The 26,555-nt window shown below is 40.5% G+C and overlaps 1 protein-coding gene across 1 annotated transcript; it reads left to right on the top strand.

The window, feature by feature from the left end:
• The first annotated feature begins 6,244 nt into the window (after positions 1–6,244).
• Positions 6,245–25,709, top strand: IFNGR2 (interferon gamma receptor 2). The gene is made up of 7 exons (XM_063305420.1): positions 6,245–6,473; positions 13,159–13,285; positions 13,394–13,563; positions 15,562–15,704; positions 19,443–19,578; positions 21,293–21,447; positions 24,045–25,709. The coding sequence occupies exons 1-7, from the start codon at positions 6,404–6,406 to the stop codon at positions 24,180–24,182; spliced, it is 939 nt and encodes a 312-aa protein (XP_063161490.1). The 5' UTR covers positions 6,245–6,403; the 3' UTR covers positions 24,183–25,709.
• The last annotated feature ends 846 nt before the right edge of the window (positions 25,710–26,555 follow it).

The following is a 26,555-nucleotide window of genomic DNA, read 5'->3' as shown; positions in this document are numbered from 1 at the left end:
CAGATCTAAGTCCCATTAAGATACTGTGGGCTGATCTGAAACAGGCTATGCATGCAAGAAACCCCTCATACGTTAGCTGAAAAAATTCTGCATAGAGGAATGGGAAAAAATTACTCCCCGTCGATGTCAAACACCTACTTCAGGTTGTTTCTGCTAACAAGGGCAATACTAGGTATTAGAACCAAGGGTGTACTTACTTGTTCCGCAAAAGGAAATGGCATATCTGTTAAATTTTTTGTTGAATAAATGATTGAAAAATCAAATTGTCATAGTTTTTACACGCTATTTATATAAAATAGTATATAAATAGCACCTTTATATACTATTTGAATGAAGATAAAATATTGATATGTTCACATGTTAAAAAAGAAAAATTACATGGGGTATACTTTTTCACATGACCGTAGACTCCTCACCTATCATATAGTCTCTAATACATATATCTTATTTGCATATGAGATTTGGTGCTTAACAGGTATCTGATATGCATTACAGGAAGTATATAGCTCACTTCAAAGATAGGCAAACTTTAAAGCTGTAAGATTTACTTTATGTCATGAGTAAGGATGGCGAGCAGGGGGCTCCCATCCAGACTGTCAAGCGCATGCGTAGCACTGAGGAATTGGTCAGCCATTCAAAGAGACACAGATCGGGACCGCCTTAACCTTTGGGGTTTATATGTCTGGGTTTTCCCACCTTCTTCAGTTTGTTAGGATTCCTGTTAAGTACTAGCAATAAATATTAGAGACCAGTTCCTTGTCTCAGCGTGTTTCCTGGCTGTTAGGACACTTTATTTTAATAGAGCCCTCAAATCCAAGAATCCTGGTACAAAAAACATGAATGCAGAACTAAAAATTTCTGAGTTCAGGAATTTTGTTTTGAGTTTCAGAAGCAAATGGAATTTAGTTCTTCCACGCACAAATCCATCCTGCCTGAAGTTTTCTTAACTTACTAGTATAATTTTAGTAAGGGATAGGTAGAGAATGAGTCATTCTCTTGCTATGTTGAGAATCAGAAATCTTGTTGATACATGCCAACTCATCCAGAGACCTGCCATTAGATTAAGTCTACATGTTATAGTCACTTCATCCTTGCATACCTGTATGTGTGAGACATACTTAAGGTTGTATATTTGTATGAAAAATGACCACTTGTTTCCTTGCATATAGGCTTGGGATGTGGGTGAGTGATAAAACATGTATCGTATCACAACACCAACTCCACTCTTACGTTCTTGCTTGTGATGCTATGATGCAAGTAGAAGAGCGGAGCTTGTGTCATCATTTTGACATCATTGTGGTTAGGAATGGATGCCTATGCTTAATTCTACTTGGTTACAAAAACTGTGAATTCAGAGTAAAAAATGCTTAAATGTGTTGTGTAGAGCAAGTTCCTGTGCCTAATTTAATTTTAAAATTAATGTTATATAATCCCCTTTAAAAGTATTTATCAATACCAACTATCTCACTGAAAATGTAATCTGATAGAGCCTTTAATCCTCATATGTCCATCCTAGTCCTCAGGTTAGAGTTCTGCATATGCTTCATTGATTTGGAATGCAATATAAGTTTCAAGATTGTGCTTCTATGTGGTTCCCAGGAGATCAAGAGGAAGTAATACATACTTGCTGTAATAGTGAAATCCTCATGATACTTGACTCATACTCATCTTTCCACAAAGACTGTAATGATTAACAACAAAAATGGTCAACTCCTGTGTGTAGTTTAGAATATTCCAGTTAGTTGTTTATATTTTGTAAAAATATTGAATTTATAATGAGGGAAGAATCTAGTTCAGATCCCTTCCTGAATCCTTATGATTCTGAACTCTCAGGACACTATAACTATGGAAATAAAATGAACTAAGTGGGTACTTAGTTCAAAGCTGTGAAGCAGCAGTGGGGACAACGTTGGATCAAGTGTGAATGTGTTTGAATCGCATTTTGCAGCTGTTACATTTCTTAGATGTCAATTTCATTTGATTTACAGAGATTTACAAATAAACAATGAAGAATCTTATTCCTTTGTCATTTCTGCTTCAGATATCTTGAAGTTTAACTTGCTAAACAACTCAAAAAAAAGAATAGGAATAGTTGTAAGAACAGATGGCAAGAGGCACTTTACATTTGCAATTTACGTTTTATACATACAGTAGAAATATTTGATAAACATTTTTAAACAGTCCATCACTAGCACTGGAACATAAGGCTGTTTGAATACCTCCAAGAGAAAAACTGTTCTCCCCACCCTCTGAACTGGATCATGTTAGATTATGATTGAGGGGTTCTAGAAAAATTATATGTTGAGATAAACAGTCTTTTCTTCTATACTGTTGAGGTAATCTTCCTTAATATGCCAGAATTCCTCCTCCAATACAGAGATTTATATCATCCCAGAAGTGTGTATTACCTAGAGTCACATCGGGAGTGATTTGAAATATGGCAATGTGATGAAACAGATTAAACTTACTATGGACAGTGGAAATTAAGCAACCAGGAAAAAGTTACCTTCTCTCATCATACTAAAGCACAGGAAAACTTTTATGTCCCACCCAGAGAAGAGGAACCTGTGAATCACAGGACATGGCTTCAGGATATTGCAGCTGCCATGATTAAAGAACTGCTGCTCTGGTCCCTGCAATACTTCAAGTGAACGGATAAAACTGACCAAAAACAGATCAAATGCAGATAAAATGAAGTGTCTAAAAGCAATATTCCAGGATAGGGTAGGAGAAGGAGATGGTAAGGAACAAATTTCATCAAATTTGCAGTCATTGTGTTAAAAATTTGTATTCAAGCTATATCAGATTGTAGTTATAGTTCTATTTTGATGCTTTACTAAAGGTTAGCAACCTGATCTTTGCTCAAAGGATAGTCCTCCCTGAGGCAAGGTTGGCAAGGATATAATAATGGGGTTGCTACTGTGGCTAATGCTACTTCTCTCCATGGGAAGTTCCTGAAGAAAGCAATTCCTTAATTGTAGGTAGTTCTCAGGTTGTGACCCTAACTGGGACTGGAATTTCCACTGCTAAGCAATGTGGTCATTAAGCAAAACATGACATGACCACACTGCTTAGTGCCAGCAGTCCTGGCAGTCTTGGTTGCGGTCATTAGGAAGGACTGTGCAGTCATTAGATGAGGACCCCGTACAGTATTTCTCCTGCCCTGTGTGAACTGCTTCCTCTTCAACTCTCCCCAATGCCTATCCCCCACCCCACCACATCTCTGCCCTCTTGGCTGCCCTGCACAGCAAGGCCAAGATACAGAAGCCATTCTATTTTGCTGCCAACACACCCCCATGTCACCAATGTCTCCAGCTGACCTTGTCATTGCCTTTGCCTCCCTCCCCTCCCCTCCCCTCCCAGCCCAGCCCAGCCCAGCCCAACCCCAGCTGGGTCCAGGAGACGCAGCCTCTCCTACGGCCAAGGCTCTGCAAAGCCATCCCGCTCATGTCCCGGCCAGCTCAGCTGAACTTTGCCACAGGGACCATGAGTGGCAGCACTCCTTCCCCCAGGCAGACCTGGATTGCATGGCACCTTTGCAAGCAGGACTCCCCAAGCACAGCATGCAGTGCACTCTGGGACAAAGCAGGGAGCAGCAGGTTGCAGAGGCAGAGCTGCAGCCTTGGTCATCCCCAAAGTCTCTGCACATGCCCCGAGGCTACCTGGTTACCACTTGCTCCCGCCTTTGTGGTGCAAAGGCCAGAGAGCCACCTCGAAAGCAACAGCGAATCCCAGCAGAGGCACGCACACGTTGGTTGTGGTTCTTTGCAGGGAGAAGCAGAACCAGGAGAAGCAGAAACTGCTGCAGGCAGGAAGTCACACTGGGACTTTTGCACCCAGGTCCAGGCGGATCTAGGGTGGGCTGGTGCAAACCCCTCTGGTGGGGCCAGGGAGGTGTCAGCAGAGGCTGCACCATGGGGCTTGAGGCTGGCCAGGAAGAGGCAATGAAAAAGACAATGAAGGTCAGCTGGGGGCAGCAGCAAGGGGCAGTGGAATACAGTGGCCTCTCAGCTATGCTGTGCAGGGCAGCCAAAAGGGCAGAGATGGGGGGGAAGGTGGGTGGGGGGGGGAGTTGAAGTGGAGGCAGTTCACACAGGGAGGAGAACAGGATTGCGGGAAGCTGGGTCAGTTGTAAATACAGGTGGGTTGCCAAATGCCCCAATTTTATCAATCAACTCTATACTATTTGTACAGTGTAAAATATGTATTGCATAAAAGTTACATCTTGTTTCCTTAGAATACAAATTTCTGCATCAGTGAAGCATCAAGAGATTATGTCTCTGACCTGGATGGAAAGTGGCAGTGCAACAGTGCAAAAAAACATCAAGAGTTTGGCAAAAGCTGAGGTTTGTTTTTTTTAAAGAAAGGGCTGTACTTTCCTTTTTATTCATCTTTATTTAGTTGTGTCTCTATGATGTTGTGTTCATCTTGTCTTCAGCCCACGTGTGCAGGCCCGCAACTAGGGTCTGTGTCACCCGGGGCAAACATGGATTCCGCACCCATTTTGGCGCCCCCCCCCCCAGCGTGGTGCCTGGGGCACATGCCCCGCTTCCCCCCTAGTTGCGGCCCTGCATGCATGAGACACCCTTATGTTGTAGCTAACAGTACTGTAATGTCTCTGCTTAAGCTGACATAAGCAGTGGCAATTTTAGGGAGTATACAATATGTTGCAGCTTGACAGACATGCCAGCAGCAATATAGGTAGATAACCGGTAGGGCAGAATAAGCCCTGCGCTTATTAATCCCTTCCTGCTGCTGCATGCACGCTTCCTTCCCATTCTCTCCCAGACCTGATCGCCCCCCTCCCTGGGAAAACAGCAACATACAGCTTCCAACTGCTACTATATCTGACAGCTTTCTACAGCCTGCTGAACAACTGATCAGCACTGAGGAGCAGTGCAGTAAAGTAGATGATCTCTCAAAGGTTTTGAGGGAGCAGGGACTCCTATTCCAGAGCTAAGAACCCGCCCCATCCACTCTTGGTGGACTTGTTTTGACTAGGTTTTAGTGCTCTTTCAAAAGTACATTTTTAAGGCAGTTCCCTCACCCTGCCTGGCTGAAGAACACTTAAAGCAAAGGTCTCGGTGGCCTCAAAAGGTGGTAGGTTTGAAAGAGCTGGGCTCTGCTGCTTTACTGGGCACCTCACCCTGCAGCTTGTTCATCAAAGGGTTTCTGAGATATTTTGACCGATGGCTTAATGTGCAGAAGTTATCTCACTGGCCAATGATGTTCAGAAGTAGGGAGGACACAAAGCCAACATTTAATCAATGGTTTTGTTTATCACACTCTGCACACCATCATCTAGCAGCAAAGAGGTCAGAGAATCTAGAGGCAGGGTAAGGACTGGCAGTGAGGAGAGCAAATTTTATGACACTATAATTTTCTGTAGGCTCTAGAAGAGAGTGGGTGTTGCAATTTATTCCTCAACTTGAACCTGAGACATATGTATGCATCTGAGTATGTAGATCTTGCCTTATCTTTATTCAGCCGTGTATCGTTTTACACTTAATTCGTTAATTCACTAGTTTGTATTTAATTCTGACTGTGAACTTGGTTGGTTTTACTTCTGCTAAAAACAGTTAATAAATCCAATTCCCAGTTGCAGGAAGTCTGTGCAGCAATAACGGTATGGATTTTCTTTTACCCTCTGCATAAGAGATAGTATTGGAAAGAAACAATACTGTAGCTGCCACCTTTGCTGCTACTTTAGGTAGACTGGCAAAAGGCTGCTGATGGAGACCTTCAGTCCTGCCACAGAACTCCAGTCTCCCAAAGACGTTGATTTTTAATGCCGGTAAAGGCACCGGCAGTATCTGCTGCCCACTGTTCAATATTCCACTTTTCTATTCATGCTGACCACCCCAGGTCTCTAACAAAACGAATTAAAATGCATACGCCTCAGGCAAGTATTTTAACGCATACATGCAAATCAATGCTAAATAAAGTGCGTATGTACATAAAACCTACAATTTCAGGGCAGGGAACCGGTGGCTTTCTTGATGCTGGATTCCACCTCCCATCAGTTTGAGCACGCCAAGTCAGGGCCTTGTAGTCCCTGGGGTTGTAGTCCAAATAAATTTGCAGGGCCACAAGCATCTCACCTTTCACCCCTGGAATTAGAGCGCTACAGGGAAAGACAGGACGTCTCCACAAGTAACAGCGCCGCCTCCTCTCGCTCGTCCTGGCGGCGAACTTCTCACCGCGCGGGAGGGAAGCAGCGACGCCTCGCTTTCGCGCCGCTTCCGCAATTCCGCCTCCACCCTCGTTCGGGAAGCGGATGAAGCAGAGCAGGAACTTGGTTGCCGCGGCCTGACGATCCTCGCGTGCAAAAAATGGCGTACGAGATGAGAGAATTGCCGCGTACCCCGTCGGGAGGTGCGTGAGAAGACGACGTTCAGAAGCCATGTTACCTCTTGCCGACTGGCTACTGTTCTTCTTCCTGTGGAGGCAGCTGTTTTCCGCGGCTGTCGAAGGTACTTCTCAGGGACTGGGAACGGCTACCGAGAGAGGTTGCCAAGGAATGTAGATATGGCGTTGGAGGGGGCTGGAGCGGGCGTGGGAGAGACGCCAAGGTATCTAGAAGTCGTCGTCCCTTTTTCATTAGGTGCATTGGCTTTTTAAATTCCAGATAAGGGATAGAGCTTAATTTTTCAGCATCTGAATAGGGTTATCTCTTTCCAACACTCCAGCAGTCTAGCTACTGAAATCCTTTATGATTTCAGATTCAATCTCAGCAGGTAGATTTCCTCAGGGTGATTAAAAAATAATAGAATATAAAGTCAAAATTCTGTAGCGCTATTGAAGGAGACTTCCCAGAGTGCGCCAGCTGAAGGGTAGAGGAAGGCTGCCTTAAAGGCAAAGGAGTGCTGTTGGATTGAAGAATGGCGAATTTACTCTGGAGGAAAGGGTACCTTCGATAAGCGAAAAAGTTCCTAAGTTTGAGCCGCTTCTTTGATAAAGAGATACGGTTTTAAAGTTCTACATTTGCTCATCTTTTAAATACTGCCGAATACAAGCCAATACAGCAATCTATCAGAAAATTTGAAACCATTGTGTAATGTGGAAAAAAAGTTTGTGCAGGCCTACTTTCCAGTGATTCTTGGTTGGGAATCAGAAGCGTAGCTTTTGATTAGAATTCCCCTTGTACCCACAAGAAAGTTTCAGAAACTGTCTGCACTTGCACCATTCTGGTTATGAGGTAAGAGGGAGGTGACATGTTTACCTAAACTTACCCTTTTGGGACTTCAGTAAAGGATCGTTACCTTGTCGTGGTGCTGGAGCTTGAGCACCTCAGTGATGCCATGAGCTAAACCGTGAAGGGCCACCCAAGACGGGAAGGTCGTGACAGAGAGGTCAGACTAAATGCGATCCCTGGGGAAGGTAATGGCAACCCACCCCAGGATTCTTGCCGTGAAAACTAAATGGATCAGTACAACCAGAGATATGTCGGTATACCATCGGAAGATGGTCAAAATGCTACTGGGGAGGAACAGAGGATGAGTTCAACTAGCCCCAGACGTGATGACGCAGCTGGCTCAAAGCCGAAAGGACGGCTAGCAGCCGACTGTGCTGGTGGTGAATGGCGAATCCGATGTTCTAAGGATCAACACACCATTGGAACCTGGAATGTAAGATCTATGAGCCAGGGCAAATTGGATGTGGTTATTGGTGAGATGTCAAGATTAAAGATAGAAATTTTGGGCGTCAGTGAACTGAAATGGACTGGAATGGGCCACTTCACATCAAATGACCACCAGATCTACTACTGTGGACAAGAGGACCACAGAAGAAATGGACTGGCCTTCATAATTAATAGTAAAGTGGCTAAAGCAGTGCTTGGATACAATCCAAAAAACGATAGAATGACCTCAATTCGAATTCAGGGCAAGCCATCTAACATCACAGTGATCCAAATATACGCCCCAACCACAGATGCTGAAGAAACTGAGGTAGAGCAGTTCTATGAGGATCTGCAACACCTACCGGACAACACGCCTAAAAGAGATGTTATTTTCATCACAGGAGACTGGAATGCTAAGGTGGGCAGTCAAATGACACCTGGAATTACAGGTAAGCATGGCCTGGGAGAACAAAACGAAGCAGGACATAGGCTGATAGAATTTTGCCAAGACAATTCACTCTGCATAACAAACACTCTCTTCCAACAACCTAAGGGACGGCTTTATACATGGACTTCCCCAGATGGACAACACGGAAATCAGATTGACTACATCCTTTGCAGCCAAAGGTGGCGGACATCTATACAATCGGTAAAAACAAGACCTGGAGCTGACTGTAGTTCAGATCACGAACTTCTTCTTGCACAATTTAGGATCAGGCTCAAGAGATTAGGGAAGACCCACAGATCAGCTAGATATGAGCTCACTAATATTCCTAAGGAATATGCAGTGGAGGTGAAGAATAGATTTAAGGGACTGGACTTAGTAGATAGGGTCCCGGAAGAACTCTGGACAGAAGTTGGCAGCATTGTTCAGGAGGCGGCAACAAAATACATCCCAAAGAAAGAGAAAACCAAGAAGGCAAAATGGCTGTCTGCTGAGACACTAGAAGTAGCCCATGAAAGAAGGAAAGCAAAAGGCAACAGTGATAGGGGGAGATATGCCCAATTAAATGCAAAAGTCCAGAGGTTAGCCAGAAGAGATAAGGAATTATTTTTAAACAAGCAATGCGCGGAAGTGGAAGAAGACAATAGAATAGGAAGGACAAGAGACCTCTTCCAGAAAATTAGAAACATTGGAGGTAAATTCCAGGCAAAAATGGGTATGATCAAAAAGATGGCAAGGACCTAACAGAAGAAGAAGAGATCAAGAAAAGGTGGCAAGAATATACCGAAGACCTGTTTAGGAAGGATAACGATATCGGGGATAGCTTTGACGGTGTGGTCAGTGAGCTAGAGCCAGACATCCTGAAGAGTGAGGTTGAGTGGGCCTTAAGAAGCATTACTAATAACAAGGCAGCAGGAGACGACGGCATCCCAGCTGAACTGTTCAAAACCTTGCAAGATGATGCTGTCAAGGTAATGCATGCTATATGCCAGCAAATTTGGAAAACACAAGAATGGTCATCAGATTGGAAAAAATCAACTTATATCCCCATACCAAAAAAAGGGGAACACTAAAGAATGTGGCACAAACTATTGAACAGTGGCACTCATTTCACATGCCAGTAAGGTAATGCTCAAGATTCTGCAAGGTAGACTTCAGCAGTTCATGGAACGAGAATTGCCAGATGTACAAGCTGGGTTTAGAAAAGGCAGAGGAACTAGAGACCAAATTGCCAATATCCGCTGGATAATGGAAAAAGCCAGGGAGTTTCAGAAAAACATCTATTTCTGTTTTCTTGACTATTCTAAAGCCTTTGACTGTGTGGACCATAACAAATTGTGGCAAGTTCTTAGTGGTATGGGGATACCAAGTCATCTTGTATGCCTCCTGAAGAATCTGTATAATGACCAAGTAGCAACAGTAAGAACAGACCATGGAACAACAGACTGGTTTAAGATTGGGAAAGGAGTACGGCAGGGCTGTATACTCTCACCCTACCTATTCAACTTGTTTGCAGAACACATCATGCGACAAGCTGTGCTTGAGGAATCCAAGGCTGGAGTTAAAATCTCTGGAAGAAACATTAACAATCTCAGATATGCAGATGATACCACTTTGATGGCTGAAAGTGAAGAGGAACTGAGGAGCCTTATGATGGTGAAAGAAGAAAGTGCGAAAGCTGGCTTGCAGCTAAACCTGAAAAAAACCAAGATTATGGCAACCAGCTTGATTGATAACTGGAAAATAGAGGGAGAAAATGTAGAAGCAGTGAAAGACTTTGTATTTCTAGGTGCAAAGATTACTGCAGATGCTGACTGCAGTCAGGAAATCAGAAGACGCTTAATCCTTGGGAGAAGAGCAATGACAAATCTCGATAAAATAGTTAAGAGCAGAGACATCACACTGACAACAAAGGTCCGCATAGTTAAAGCAATGGTGTTCCCCATAGTAACATATGGCTGCGAGAGCTGGACCATAAGGAAGGCTGAGAGAAGGAAGATCGATGCTTTTGAACTGTGGTGTTGGAGGAAAATTCTGAGAGTGCCTTGGACTGCAAGAAGATCAAACCAGTCCATCCTCCAGGAAATAAAGCCAGACTGTTCACTTGAGGGAATGATATTAAAGGCAAAACTGAAATAGTTTGGCCACATAATGAGAAGACAGGACAGCCTGGAGAAGATGCTGATGCTAGGGAGAGTGGAAGGCAAAAGGAAGAGGGGCCGACCAAGGGCAAGGTGGATGGATGATATTCTAGAGGTGACGGACTTGTCCCTGGGGGAGCTGGGGGTGTTGACGACCGACAGGAAGCTCTGGCGTGGGCTGGTCCATGAAGTCACGAAGAGTCGGAAGCGACTAAACGAATAAACAACAAACCCTTTTGGGAAGCATGAGAGTAGCAGTTGTGAACTTTGTGTCTGTGCAGAACTGTTGCTCATGAGGACTTAGAAAGATTGGTTGGGTGAATGCTCTATTTGTGCAATTTCATGATGATGTGCTGAATAGCTTGACTTCAGTATGTAAATGCAAAGGTGAAATGCCACAGATTACTCTGAGATATGTTTGTTTAAGGTTAGTATATGTACTATAAGGTGTTAGGAGAAAGCATGCAGTTGCTGAGTACCAAAAGAGTGCATTGTGAATCTTGTCAATATTATTAATAACAGTTATGTGTAATCCCTAAGGACTTTTGGCAGTGTATGGATAAGATACATAATAAATAATATACAGTAAAGAAATATAATACATAATAAATGTGATACAATAAAAAGTATACAAATACTAATGAAAAATATAGAATACTGTTAAACTAACCAAATGATAACCAAATGAAGATGAGGTCAAGACCCAAATGCCTTCTGCAAGAACTGTTTTGAGCAGCTTCCAGAAGGCAGTCAGGGTGGGAGCCAACTGGATGTCCACTGGGAGGCCGTTCCAAAGAACTGGGGCAACCACTGAAAAGCAGCACTGTCAAGCTTTGGACCCCCTCACTTCCCTAAAGTGTATGTATTTGTGTGTGTATATGTATTATATATTTGTCCCTTTGAGTCACTGTTGACTCCTAGTGACTGTCTGAACTAGTCCCTGCAGTTTTCTTGGCAAGATTTCAGAAGCAGTTTGCCATTGCCTGCTTCCTAGGGCTGAGAGAGAATGACTGGCTCAAGGTCACCCAGCTGGCTTTGTGCCTAACTGGCGAAGCCAATTCCAATGGACGGCTGAAGTCCTGCAGATAACTAGGCACCGAGCCACGCAGGGCTTATAGATTAGTATCCAGCACAGGTGTAATGTGCCTCCACTGTTGAATGTTGGTCAGCACATGGGCTACCACTGCACTCTGAAGCAATTTCAGAGCGATCTTCTGTAGGAGCTGTGAGTCTAAGAGAACCCCAAGTGCAAACCTGATCCTTCTGTGATACTGCCAGCTGGTGCAGAGAACCCCAGTGGACAAACAGTAACTCTGTTTAACTAGGATTCAGTTTAAGTCTGTTCACTCCCATCCAAATGTTAAAATCTCTAGGTACTGGGACAGGACTTCAGCAGCATCAGAGTTGGCTATTGATGTAGAACTGCATATTGTCAGAATATTTAGTTATGAATACTCTGTTGTTATTTAGACAGACATTTATGGGACAGTGGGTTGAAAACTAACTTGACCTGTAAGTTTCTTATGAAAGCTAGCAATACGGATGTTTGCTTTGTGCCTTTTAAACAGTAATATAAAAGATAAAATGCTTTTAAAATTAATGGAAGTATTTTTTGGCATCAGTAAGGCTACAAAAGCTGATGAATGTGTTTAAAGTTTGTAGGTAAAGAAAAATGATGTGAGTTACATAGAACTGCTACAACATATACCATACCTGTATATATTATAATTACTTGTCTTGATGCAACATGTTTTAGTGTACCTAGTTGCCAAAATCATCTGCATTAATATTTTGGGAAGGGCTTCCTTCCCTCAGTTCTATGCTGTCCTGCCAAATCTCCCAAAATGAAGAAAACAAATGGACAAAGGTCTACTAAAAAAGCAGTAAAAAAAATCATGCATGCGGTTAAAAAATCACCATGAGCATTATCTAACATGCCCAGCCACCCAATTTATACTTATGATTTATCTAAATAAACATTTTTGATGTCTTTCAAACTGTGTTCCACAGAACCCCAAAGCTTCATGAGAATGTGGTGAGGTTCTATGTAAGGGGGGGGGGGAAGTTCACTTGAATGCAGCCAATTTACCATCACTGGAGCTTTGCCTCTTGATCAGTGTTTCTGGATATATTTTTTTAAACCCAAAAGAATTTGAGACCCCCTACTTTAAAGTATCCTCTTAGTTCTCACAGCAAGATGATTTCTAGTAACTTAATATTTTACCAAGTATCTGTACATTGCTAACTTTCCATGGCAACAACTATGTATTTCTAACCCTGCCACTCTGACAGTTGGGGAATTTCCTCGGGCTTGGATTCTGAGCTTCTCTTAGATCCATCCTTCTACCCACACCTCCCAAAGCCCTCTCCCTTCAGTCTCTCCCTCTCCAGAATTTAAGTTGGACTAAGTGTCCAGTCTTACCATTCTAGCACCTAGTCATCATTGGGCCCAATTAAAGGTGCTGATTATTTTAACCTTGGCACCCATGTACTTGCAGACCCACCTTTCCCAACCAGAAATAGCTTCCTCCTGCCCCTCTCCCCACATGCCTGCACCTTGAAAGGGGCTGCTCTGGGTTCTCACTTTGTGGGAGGTTAAGGGAGAGGGGAATACCTTACCCCTAAAGTAAGGGGAGTCACCACCTTGCTTGTATTTTGCAGAGCTGTGGAAATCACCCTGACAGGCTTCAAACAGGCATGGTTTGCATTTGTAATTGTTATGAATTTTAAGAGGTTTTATGTAAACTGCTTTGAATCACAAGAAATAGGATGGTATAAAAAAGTTGTAATAAATATCCCTGGGCTACTGGCATCCTGGCAATAACCTCAGGCAATACCTGCATTAGTAGTGGCCAATTCATCTTACCAGTGAAGTGTTTTAGAGAATGCTGAACTGTGGATGTATGTGTTTTTATTCCTTTTACGCATCTTTTGTTTGTTTGTCGTCTTAGGATTTTCTCTCTCCTTACCTGCACCGCAGAATTTGACAATTAGGTCATACAATTTTCAGAATGTGCTGAGCTGGTCTCCAGTTAAGGGAATCAGTGGTCCAGTGTTTTACAGTGTTCAGCGTTGCTTGTAAGTAAACAGATGTCAAATATCAAATACATATTTCTATTCTTTATCACATGTTTTCATTCAAAGTACATCACTAAGGAATTCCACTGTCTTTGTATTATATTGCAGACAATCAGACCAAAGATGGGAAAAAGTGAACTGCACAGATATCACAGAGCCTGAATGTGATTTTGATCATATCAAGGATTTTTACAGAATTATTTTACGTGTTAGAGCTGAACAAGGCAAATTAAAATCTGAATGGACTGAAGCACCTGTTTTTATTGCTAAAAGACACAGTATGTTTCATGTGTTAACTTTTCATTTACTGATGAGTTAATGCCTCTAACTATGTCTTTTTTAGTCATAATTTCCTATGTGGAAGGGAAAACAAACAGTAGGCAGTAGGACAAAAGATAGGGCCTATGCTATAATATCAAGTCTTGAATTATCTCAGAGACTGAAGAATTTATAATGATTTCAGCTTTTATAAACTAAGATCCACAAGCATTTTATGATGTTGACTCTGTTTCACAAATGCTTGTCATAATAAGCTTTCTTTTTTTTTTAAAAAATGAGACTCTTATTTATCATAACAGAATACACAGCTATTTGTAGAAGTATGCTATAAGCAGATTTGTACATTTCATTTCACAGAGGTATACTAGCAACAATTACCTGTGTTCTGTATCAAGGTTGTATTCTCTTATCCACGCTTCTGTAGACATGTTCACTGATGTGCCTTTTTTAGCCCAAGAAAAATATTCATATGCTTCATTGGTACACTCTCCTCTGTGTAAGAAAATTTCAGATGATATCATATAACCATTGCATTGTACAATGATGAATAAGATTTTCATCATTTGCCAGAAGTACCTATGATGTAATGTTTTGTGAACAACTAGTCTATCTTAAGTATTCTATATAAAGAAAAGCATGGAAAAGCAATCTATTTTTTACTATTGCTCTTGCTTCTCTTGTCATCATACCTTCTGTAATATTATTTAGGTTTTGGTTGATTCATGTGTGAGATTTATATCCTACTTTTCCTTCAGAAACTCAGGGAGTCAGATGTAGCATACACTTTTCCATTTTTCACCTCCACAACAATAACCTTGTAGGATAGCTCATTTTGGGTCACCTGGTGAGCTTTTATGGCCAAAGGTAAACTTAAACCTGGATCCAGTACTATCAGAAAGTACCAAATTCTTTCATTCAAGGTATGACCCAGTGTTGAATAGAGGCTAATCCAGACTTGAACAGAAAAGACTCAGCCCAGTTCACAGGGGCCTCCCATTTATGTTGTCTTCAGCTCCTAGATGAATGGCAGGATGTAAGTCTAATGAAGGGTTTGTTCTATTTATTCAAATGGCAGTGGCAGAAAATGCTGCAAGTATGCATTCCTTTTTGAATGCAAATACTCTCAAGTATTGAAATAAACTAACACAGTTTGTACATGTTTCCTGCATGTTAGATGTAAGACTGGATTATCTATATACTACTAAAACTCTCGTCTATAATTTTTAACTGGACAAAATGGTGCATCATAGGGCAAAACTTATCCAACAGAGGTACCTCAAATGGGCTAACTTACAGAATGCAGGGACCCATTTCTCCTGTAGGATTGAAATTTGGGGAAATTATTGCTGTTTCAACCCCCTGCGCTGCCTCTGTTCAGTGCCACCACCACACTGCCACTGTCATGTGATCCTCATTTACAGTGTTCCCTGACACCTTCCCACAAGTCAATGGGGAAGCCTGGGAAGGTTGCAGAGAGAAAGTCAATGGGGATCACCTGACTGCAGCAGTGTGGCAATAGGTTTGGACTTGCAACTTCCTGCCTGGGAAGCTTGCAGGGAGAAAGTCAGTGGGGAAGCTTGTAGGGAAGGTTGCAAATTGCTTGGGTATGAAGTACTGCAGCGGGAGACTTACTGGGAAGGGAGGAGGGAAGGAAGGAAAGGCAGGTGGGAGGGAGAGAGGAATGAAGGGAGGGAAGGAGGGGAGGGAGGGAGGCAAGGAACAGGGAGGGAAGGGAGGAACAGGGAGGGAGGAATGGAGGGAGAAAAGGAAGGAAAGGAGGGAGGGAAGGAAGGAAAGGAGTGAGGAAGGGATGGAAGGAATTTCCTATGGTTCCTGCCAGTTTCCTTCCCTGCTCCCACTCCCACTGCTTTTTTGCCCCCCCCCCATCATTCTGTTTTTCTGTTTAGGTAAGGAAATATCTCTGAAATGATGACACAACAGGTCACGGGTTGTCTAGTGTTTGATTAAAAATAATAGTGTTTGTTTATTCATTTTAGCCATTTTAGGACCTCCAAGAGCAATAAATGTAACATCAGAAGCTAATTCAATTCTTCTAAGTTTCTTGCCTCCCTTTGACCAAAGAAGTAATTTCTCTTCATTTGAATATACAATCTATTGGGAGAATTCAACAGATAAATCAGTAAGTACTTGCCTTTGTTTGACAAGCCGATAATATAAGAATTATAAGGAAAAGTTTGTCTAAACACAGATTAACCTCTTATTTATTTTTATATCATTACCCATACTTTAATGTCAAAGCAATTTATAATAAAATTCTTAAGATTCAATAATTAAAAATACATTAAAATAATATAAATCATTGTCATTAAACAGTGGGAAAATCATTCATCTAATATTCATTCAGGGGGGACCTGGGTGAAGAGAGAGATCATCAGTGGCCACCTAAAAGATGTAATAGGGGATAGCTTATGGATATCAGGGGAGAAAGAAAAGCCTGCCCATGACTAACCTCATAAACCTGTAGTTATGTAGACAAAAAAGATGTATTTTTAAATGCATAAAAAGGTACCAACATTATTTTAATGGGGTTTGTTTGGACTATTTTTTTTTAAATAGTAGAAAATAGATTAGCTGTGCTGGTCCATGAAAAAAGAAATCTAGATTCATAGTTGGGTTAAATTTTTATTAGAACCTATCAACCCCTTTCTAAAACAGTACAGCGTGGATTAAACATACTGAATATAGGAATGCTGATTGACTGTTAACAGAAGAACAAAAAGAAGATTCACTGGGATTTGAGCAGTGTACTCATTTAATAAATAAAGAATGATGATGATAATTAGGAGGAGGAAGAGGCAAGGAGGTTTTATTTACTCAGTTTCTATGGCTGCTCACCTATACATGACTCTGAATGAACCTTTATACACTGAGCACTTGATACTGCATATTTTATTGTTGGTTCTACATCCTTTGTAATCTGCAAACAACCTAAATATCACTGAAGCTTTTCAAACTACCTACAGAACTCCTTATCCAGATGGGATAACATACTATGTTGTATATCAAGATACTTTTTTTACTTGACAGTTTTAGAGATCAGCTTTCATTCCTTGAAAGAGGGTCACAAACACCTTAGGGGTTTTTGCAGATGTGACTATCCCAGTACCAAGACCCTAACTTAGAAATTCTCCAGACACTCCATCAGAAAGCTTAAAGAATTCTTTATTAAGGATCCAATTAACACAGGATAGTAATCAAAGCTCCAAGTGAGATTTTGGCACCAAGACATTCAAAATGATTCTTTCCCTCCTCTGATCTCATCCCTTCTCCTTGACTCACAAACAAGCTGTTTCTCACTCATTTGTTCCCCCCTTCCATCTCAGCAGTTTATTAACATGATTAACAACACAGGTGTCTTATCAGTAAAGCATCCTTGGCTGAAACAGCTGAGGGAAAGGAATGTGAAGCTAACACGGGTTGAATCTCTAGGAATGCGGTGAATGTGTGAAGCCAACTAACGCGTGTAGAAATCTCTAATGGCAGGCCAAGAGAAGGGAGCCTGACATGCCCCCTCCTAGAAAAAAGAAGTCCTGGCAGGAAAGAACGAGGAATGCCGACCCTGCAAAGAAGAACAGATAGAGCATAAACAAAATTATTTAGGCTTATCAGGGAAACAGGCATGGAAAGAACGAATTAAGTTGGGGGCTTGGACATGGTGACTGTTCACCCATTCGCTGTCACTTTTAGGGAAGTGTTTCCACTGAATGAGGTACTGAAGGTGACCTCTGTGTCGTCGGGAGTCCAAGATTTCCTGGATTTCAAATGTTCACCATCAATCATGATAGGGTTAGGAGGAGGGGAATCAGGATGCCATCGATCCAAGGCTTGAAAAAGTTTGAGAAGGCTGTAATGGAAAACAGGGTGAACACGTTGCATATTTTTGGGGAGTTGCAGCTGTACTGTAACAGGATTGATGACTCTGGTAATAGGGAAGGGTCTGATGAATTTAGGGCCCAACTTCTTAGAAGGCTGAGTGGATTTAAGCTGTTTAGTGGAGAGGTAAACTTTTTGTCCTCTAGAAAGGTCCCATTCAGGGGTGCATTTGCGATCTGCAAAATTTTTGTGAGTGTCTTTAGCATCTTGTAAAGTTTGAAGCATGAGGGGCCAGTTACATCAGATGTAGTCCAGTCATCAGCCATGAGAGGCTGCTCAAGAGTTTGAGGTAATTCTGGAATAGGAACAAAGTCTTGTCCAGATACAAATTGAAAAGGGGAGAACCCAATGCTTTTGTGAATAGAGTTATTATAAGCAACCTCAACGAAAGGAAGTAGCTCCACCCAGTTGTCCTTTGATGACTGAGATAACAGCGAAGATATTGTTCTAGAACAGCATTCAATCGTTCATTCAATCCATCCGTTTGAGGATGAAAGGAGGAGCTTAAGGCTTGTTCCACCCCTATGAGCTTAAGAAAGGCTTTCCAAAATTTGGAGGTGAATTGGGACCTGCAATTGGAAATGACACGTGAGGGCACCCCGTGGAAATAGTAGATGTGTTGAACAAAAAGCCTAGCGAGCTGGGGTGCTGTTGGCAACCCAAAGCAAGGAATGAAATGTGCTTGTTTGGAACATAAGTCAGTGACAACCCAGATAATGGTTTTCTTTTTTGCTGTCGGGTAAATCAGCAATGAAATCCATGGCAATTTGTTCCCAGGGTCAAGTGGGATTGGCCACAGGCTGTAGTAACCCGGTAGGCTTACCCCCTTTATGTTTAGAGGCAGCAGAAACAGGACAAGTGGAGATAGAGTCTTGAACGTCTTTTCCTAAAGAAGGCCACAAAATTGCCTGTGAATCAAATGTAGAATCTTTGTAAAGCCAAAATGACCAGCAGGTTTGGAGTCATGGCAGTGCCGCAAAATTTTCTTGTGTAAGGTGTCAGGGACATAGATTTGAGCTCCATGCTACCAAACTCCATAGTGCTCTGTGAGATTAGTTTTGTTTTGCAGCAGCCACGTATCTCGTTGCTGGGCAACAGTCAGCTCATGTAAGTCAGCCAGTGGGGAAGGCAGGGTAGACGTTTTAGCACCTCGAGTCCCAGCAACCAGTCCCAGTGAAGGAGGGATGACAGAGTCCACAATCTCCTCCCTGTTGCTGTTGTGCTAAGGCTGGTGGGATAAGGCATCCACGAAGAAATTTTTCACCCCTGGGAGATATTTTAAAGTGCAATTAAAACAGCTGAAAAACTGCACCCAACGAACATGTTTGGGATTCAATTTCCTAGGAGACTGGAGTGCTTGGAGATTTTTATGGTCTGTCCACTCCTAAAGTGGCTGAGGCGCTCCCTCTAATAAGTGGTGCCAAGTTAGGAGCGCATAATGGACAACAAAGGCTTCCTTCTCCCAAACATGCCAATGCCGCTCAGTATCAGAGAGTTTGCGTGAAAGGTATGCATAAGGGCGTAGAACCCCCTGATCGTCTTTCTTGAACAGTACACAACTAATAGCAAAGTCAGAAGCATCAGCTTGGATGACCAGGGGTAAGGAAGGGTCAGGATATTTTAAAATAGGTTCTGCTGTGAATAGCGCTTTTAGGTGATCAAAAGCCTTTTGGCATTCTGCAGTCCAATTGATTGCTGCCCCGGGTTAGAAACATTAGATTAACTGGGAAGGGGTATAATTGCAGTTTTACCCCATAACAAAAATGTTGGCTGTGCCCACTCAGAGCCACCTGAGGGCCAAAAATGGGATTCTTGGGGATGCAGGTGTGCAAGGGATTGCCTATCCTAGATTGAAACAAAGGTATTGTAGGTAAATGGACTACAAACTAGAATAGCTGTAGTTTTAAAATTAATGTAAAATGGATGTAATTTGGATGACAGGTATTATTTAGTAATATTTTAACTGCTCTTTACTATTATACAGCTAGTCATCATGAATACTATACACAGATTGAAGAATCTAAAAGAAAGAACCATGTATTGCTTTAGGATACAAGCAACACTGAGTGAACTCAAAGGAGAAAAAAGTGGTATTTATTGTGCAAAGACTACAATCACTGGTATGTATTATCTTACTATTTAATAGCTGTATAATTACATACATATGGAGTTAAGGGAATAGACTGTTTTCACTGGTTATTTATGTTTAAATCATCTCCCCTGCCATGGGAACATGATGCCAAATTCAAGACCCAGATGGGTACATTCTGAGAAGGGAATGTTTATCTCCCTACCAACCAGGTCTTGGAGATACAAGCCAGTCTACCATGATAATAGATAAGAGAGTTATTATAATTTGGCCTGCCATCAAAAACAGTGCCCAGGAACACTGCTGTAGGTGTAGCATAACCTGGCCCCTAAGACAAGATCAGGAGCTGGAAGTGAGGATTGGCCTCAAATATGCAGTCTCCTTTATTGAGTGTGTCCATGTCCCGCATCTCATCATATGTTCTCTGCCTGTCTGGTGAGATTTTCTGTGGATCTCATCCCTTAAAGAAATATTGTCATCAGAGATCCTTCTCTATGTCAGCCCTACTTCTATGGAATAGCGTACCTGTAGAGGTAAAGATAATCCTATCCTAGTTGCTGCTGTTCCATAAAGTGATCAAGACCTGGTCTTTCTGCAGGGCCTTTGAGAACGGGTGGCTATTGTGTCACTCCTGAAAAAGTAGCACCAGGTATTTGTTGTATATCAAGAGAAGTATGGCTGTACAGTGGTTACGATTATGATTTTACTGTTATGCCAGCTGTGGTTTGATTACTGAGATTTATATTGTGCTTTAAATTTGTACTGTAACGAAGAGTGCAAGCCACTCAAGGGTGGGGTTTTTTTTTAAACTGGAATTTCATGTATGGTGATGTTCATCATATATGAACTGATGGTATATACTGTAACTGAAGATGCTACTTGAGATTATAGCTGTAATGAACAACTCATTATTGCTTTCAGTATGAAATGTATTTAGAGCTCAAGCTGAAAACTGACCCTGGTGTCTCAGATGACCCATATAGTATGCTGTGTTGTCCCTTAGTCCTTTCCATTCTTCCGTTCAGTTTCTTGGGATTAAAATTTTTGTTCTTGAATCATGCAGAAATCAAGTTCAGCTCTTTCCCATGAAGCAGTCTGTAATGCGTAGGAGTAAGATGAAAAACAATGATTTCTTAAAAACAAAATGTGCTGAATTTGACAATATTCCTATATATAATGCTCACGTTTGCAGATTATTTGACTGGGATTATTCCTAAACCGAATAAAATAAAAAGTAATGAGACATGTTTCATTGTTTGAGAAGGAATTTCTTCTCCTGTTTCCCAAATATAAACTGCCGCTTCTATGCAATAATTTATCTGCATAATTCAAATTTAAATGTGATTTTTTTTATATCTAACTCCATATTCTGCCCCTTTTTCTGCCATGGTGCTCCTGGACTTTCTTCCCATTTAACTGTCTAATCCACAACCAATTTCTGTCAACAGTACATACATTTCAACACTCTTCAGGAGCCCATGTTCAGTTTTGTGCTAATAGTGTTTTTTGTCCCCAAGTCCTATATATTTTTCTCCAGCTACATTGGCAGCTCACTTCCTGCACAGAAACTTCCTTAGTAGATAGTATAGTACCATTTTTCTGAATTGTTTCTGAATTTTCCTTGCAGTGTATTAAAACATTGTAACCCAAGATAGCTGAGAATGTTTCACATATTCTTGCTGTTTTACTGCAAATGGGTATCTCTCTGTGTGTTAATAATATGTCAATGTCCCTTTTTCTTTTAGAGGGAACGCGAATACTCTTTGGCACATTAATACTTGGATTTGTGGTTCTTGTACTTGTTTTAATATTTGTGCTGTTGATAACAATTCGGAAGTATTCCAGTATAATTAAATCCTTTTGGCAACCTCCTCTAACAATACCATCACACTATGAAGAGGTGTGTATATTGAAGATTTCTGCTAATTTGCAATAATGTGTGATTACAGTAAGCTGTATCTGGAATTCACTTACATAGAACTGTGCTATGTTTAAGCACAGTTTAAGCACATTCCCATTCTTTATTCCTTAGCAAACTCCAGGCACGACTGGAATTGAGACATGTTAATGTGTAATGATGGGTCCTTTTCTTGTGACTTAACATTGCAGCTTGTTTTACCTATTCTACAGCACAGTAGCAGAACTGTGCAGTCTCTCCACCCTGCTCCATATACCTTATGTTTGCTGTGATTGTGAGCTGAAGATAATAGTGCAGGATACAAAAAAAGTACACCACTAGTTTTTGATTTTCAATCATGGATTAAACAGAAATCCTGATTGGCTATAAATGTGACTCTCAGTGAGGCTGGATCTTTCAGGGGGAATCTGCACTCCAGAAGGCAGGAACAACGTGTAATTGTATGATCTACTTGTAGTTTGTTTCACATTGATTAAGCCGTGAAAACATTACTCTGCACATACTCATACTTGAGAGACTTCTCCCATTTTCTTTTTTGTCCCCTTTCCCAGCCAAATCAAGATTTGACAAAAGATGCTGTGTTTAACTTTGTTTCATGTAGTCAGGTTCTGTCCACTTGGGGATTCATTCAAAAAATAATTCAGTGGGGATGCTGAGACTTTTGCATATAACTCTTGATTATAAGTCTAGGTCTTCTTTATCTGACTCTCCTTGATTTTTTGTCAGAACATTTTTACAGTAGATGGAAATTGCTTAATATTCAGTTAGCTTGTATTTTTCAGTAAATGAAAAACTAACCAAATGTAAGTTGTAATTGCAATGTGCATCTGAATTTACTCCTGAAAAATTTCTCTGGTATATTTGTTTTGCAAGCCCTTTTATGTCTCTCAAGTATCATTATAGTGCTTATATAGTAAATTACTGTAGAGATTATTTAGTCAAAGTCCATTTTATTTATACAGCTCAACTCTATATTTCATTTAGAGAACATAAGCAAAAGATAACTAAGAATCTAAAAATTAGATTCCAGCAGTGAAGTATAAAGACTATGAATTAGCATACTACACATTTTTCTTAAAAAAATAGAACACTAATCTATATATAAGAATTATAAATATGAATACGATGATTAAAAACTATATTAGACATATGAGTTAATAAAAATGACTGTATATATTTTATTTATATCTAATTTTTAAAAAAATATTAAAAACAGTTCCAAAACAGAGATTAAGATTGCATAGATCAGATTTGCAAAAAATATGGCCTGTCAGGATCTTGGATGCAGTGCTCAGAATGAGTAGGACTGAACTTTTTGGACGTTTTTTTATGCATTAGGAAGATCAAGGGCAAAGTGGCAGCTTTAAGTATAGCAGAGGCTTGAGATCTCCATGCATCCCTTAAAAACATGGCAGAGGGCCTGTTTATTTGAGGGACCACCTGCTTCTGTAACATCTGCCCAGCTGTTTGGATCCTGCAAGGTTGGCGCACTCTGGGTTCCTTCGATTAGACACTGTCACCTCTCAGAATCCCAGAAACACGCCTTCTCTGTAGCAGTGCCTGCCCTCTGGAATGAGATCCCCCCACCCAAAATCTGGATAGCTCCCACTCTGCTGTTGTTTAGAAGAGCCATGGAGACATGGCTTTTTACCCAGGCATTTGGAAAGGGAGAGTGAGTCCCCTCACCATCGTGTTTGCTATCATTTTTTATTTTTTTTATGTTTTATTGTTAATTTCTTTGATTGCTGTGAACCATCCAGAGTTTTTGAGAGTCAGGCAACATACACATTTAATAAATTATTATTATTAAAAACCTCCATCCCAAATCTTTTAGAAGGCTTAAGATACACATTTCTCTTAAATCCTTGTCTGTACTACCAAATACAAAGAGAGAGTCCTTGATTGCACTTAGTTTGGCAACTTTCTTCTTTTACTTGACTTGCTCTTCTGTCTATAAAAAAAGACAAAAGAAATAAAACTGATCCTGCCCACTTTCTGAGTATCGCCTTTGACATGCCGTGCAAAGACCAGTATACAGCCCTTGTACCCAGAGAGATTGCAAATCCCTGGCATAAATCAAGAGTTAATCTGCTTGCATCATTCTGGTATATTGCAGCATGGTTATGAAACAAAACTAGAGATTAATAACAATCTGAATCATCAGGAGCAGAGAATGTATTTCTTTTCCCCATAGTACTGCCTGACTGCTTTCAGCTTTCTTTTCTTCTCTTGAATAGGTGCCATTTCTGTGAGAAAAAATATTAGCTTGAAGTTTGATACATCTGAGATATGATAAAATGTTTAAAAATGGATTTAATGCAACTGAACTCTCTAGTTAATATAAAATTGGACACAGTCAAGATCCTATTTCAGTTATAAATCTGTCTATATAAATGAAGATAGGATACATTTATATGAAGTGGATGAAACTCCCTTTGACTTCAGTGGAATTTTTCTCAAAGGAAATGTGAATTGCCTTCTGTTGGCAATTTTGCATTTCAATATTATAATAGCAACTATGAACAGTATATAATTTGTTCTATTTATTGGTTTCTAACAATCTAATAGCTTTTTTTTAGGACCTAAATGACCCTCAAATGATTACAATTGAAGAATTTCAGAACTGTGCAGGAGAAGACCATGTGGACATTATTTCAATTATCTCCAGAGCAGAAGAAGATAAAATTCTGACAAGTTTTGCTAGTGAACACAGTTGATAGATAATATGATGAAAGGTATTTTATGTCACTTGCATCTTATTCATTACAAACAAGTTGTTATAGCAGCTTGTTTAAGACCAGCCAATTTCTAAGGAAGTTCCACTCATCTGTCTGTGCAGCACTGCAAATTGACTGATTTTAACAGTACAATCACATGTTTACTCATTTGGAAGAAAGTCCCATTATTTCAATAGGGTTTAATCTGAATCAATGCATTCAGAATTTCAGTGTAAATATGTTAGGAGAATGCAAATCCTATTGTCTCACAGAGATATATTTTTCTACTGATTAAAGTTTTGCTTCTCCCTGAGCAATATTGTCCTATTCTAGAACAAGGATAGTTTACATCAGGATTACCTCATGGAAGCTCTGCCATAAACTAAACCAAGATGATGACAAGTTGGCTTTGACATTTGGCTAATGAAATCATTTGAAAGTTCAGTGCTGTTAAATACATCAGAGGCACATAACAGCATGTTTGATTTGGTTTTAATTTACAGGCTTGATGTTTGCATTATTAAATCTTATTGATTTGGAGCAATCTTGACAATGTAAAATTAAATCCTGTTGACTGCAGCTGGTGGATGGAGATTAGAAAGATATTACTGTGTTTTGAATAAGTTTGTGCTCTTGAACAGGATGGAACCAGGTCCTTCCTGCTTCACTTTTCTGCATGATGGACAGAAGCTCCTATGAATTATGTCTGGTGGATCAGCTGCAGCCTGTTTACTAATTGGGATCTTGCTTCCAACATTGATGAAGCAGCAAGTTTAAATTATTGTAATTTACTGTGACTTGAGCTGCGTGAATATTTCAGTTGCTGTAGATCCCATCAACTTTTAACAGACTAGGCTGTGGTGCAGTTTTGTTTTTTTAATTTTAATTCAGTGGAACTGGCTGCTAGCAGCACTTGAATATGCTCTTAGCCTCCAGGGGTATATTACCCATACTCTTCTTGCTAGGAAGCCTTTTTAAACAGTGTATATAGAATTCCAGACAATTGTTTAAGCGCTGAGATTACACAGAATTGCAGCAGAGTGAATTCCTCTGTTTCTTTTCCAGAGATCACTACAGACTGTCCTTTCTTCTGCTTTCCTTCCTTTTTATTATGGCAAGATCTGAGGTGTTGAACAGAACTTTGCTATGGCACCCACTGTGAAATTTAAATGATCCTTCATTTTGTAGTTTTCATGACAGTTGCATGTGCTTTCAGAAGAAATGCTCAGTTCTTGGGCATTTTTATACTGTTTTTATACTGAATTTGTGATTATACATACACACATACATACATACATACATTTTATAAGATCAGTTTCTATCAGTGAAGCAACTTGCATTGTATAAACACTAGAATATAGGGAAGAAGGTACTGACTATATGCTATTTGGTTGTAGTGAGAATCCAATTTTAATTTGGGGAGCTGGCCTAAGATTAATAGTACTTTTTGCAAGATGTAAAAATTATGTTCTTGTTTTTCTCCTGGTAATGTATGTATATCTTTACTGAATAAACCATAAAATCAGAGATGCAGAACTTGAATTGTATTAAAACTGTGGCTGATTGATGGGAATTAGAACTTAATTTCCCACGTTACCTTTTAAGACTGAAGAATATTCCAAATGTATCCAGTGTTCAGTCTCCCAAAACTGGGGACCTCTGTGTTAAGCCAAAACTAAACTACATTATAGTTTAGTGTGATATGTGAACCCAACCAATAATTGACAGTGACCCTTCCTCTCATAGGTGGAGGATATTAATCTGTAAGAAAGCAGTAACATGTTAAGTTTCTTTTTGTGCTGAAAAATGAGTAAACAATTTTTTCTTTTTGAATTTAGAGCTGTAAACAGATGTAGTTCTGGTTTTTTAAAAGCATCCAGCTTGGCTGTATAGTTTTTCAAATATTTGCATTTAGTTTTCAGGCTTAGGTCCTTTTGTTTTCAAATTAAATCTTCATATTTACAATAGGATTCTTAAAATTAGGAAACATCTAAAGCTGACATAATAAACCTCTCTGCATTGAAGAAATATGCAGAAATGGCTTAGAGACTAGCTCTACTTCCTTATGTGTTCAACGCATGCTAGAAGAAATTGTTTACCAAAGCCCCAGTCAATACCTCAGATGTCTTTGGGTACCATAGTACTGGCAACACCATGATGTGCCCACCAAACATAACACACTTAAAACACACACACACACCCCTTGCTTTTCTGGTAACCTTTAGCCTGTCACAATATTCCCTACAGGGCTGTGCACATGTTTGAAATAGGTGCTTTACAAAGTGTTAGCTCAAAAGCACCCCTCTACTAAGTCCTAATGCAGCAATATTCTTTGCAAGACTTGCCTGCTGCTTTGAAATTTGTTCCTGGTTC

The sequence above is a fragment of the Candoia aspera genome, chromosome 5 (assembly GCF_035149785.1).
Source record: "Candoia aspera isolate rCanAsp1 chromosome 5, rCanAsp1.hap2, whole genome shotgun sequence".
Lineage (NCBI taxonomy): Eukaryota > Metazoa > Chordata > Lepidosauria > Squamata > Boidae > Candoia > Candoia aspera.
This window is presented reverse-complemented; position numbering and strand designations above follow the sequence as displayed.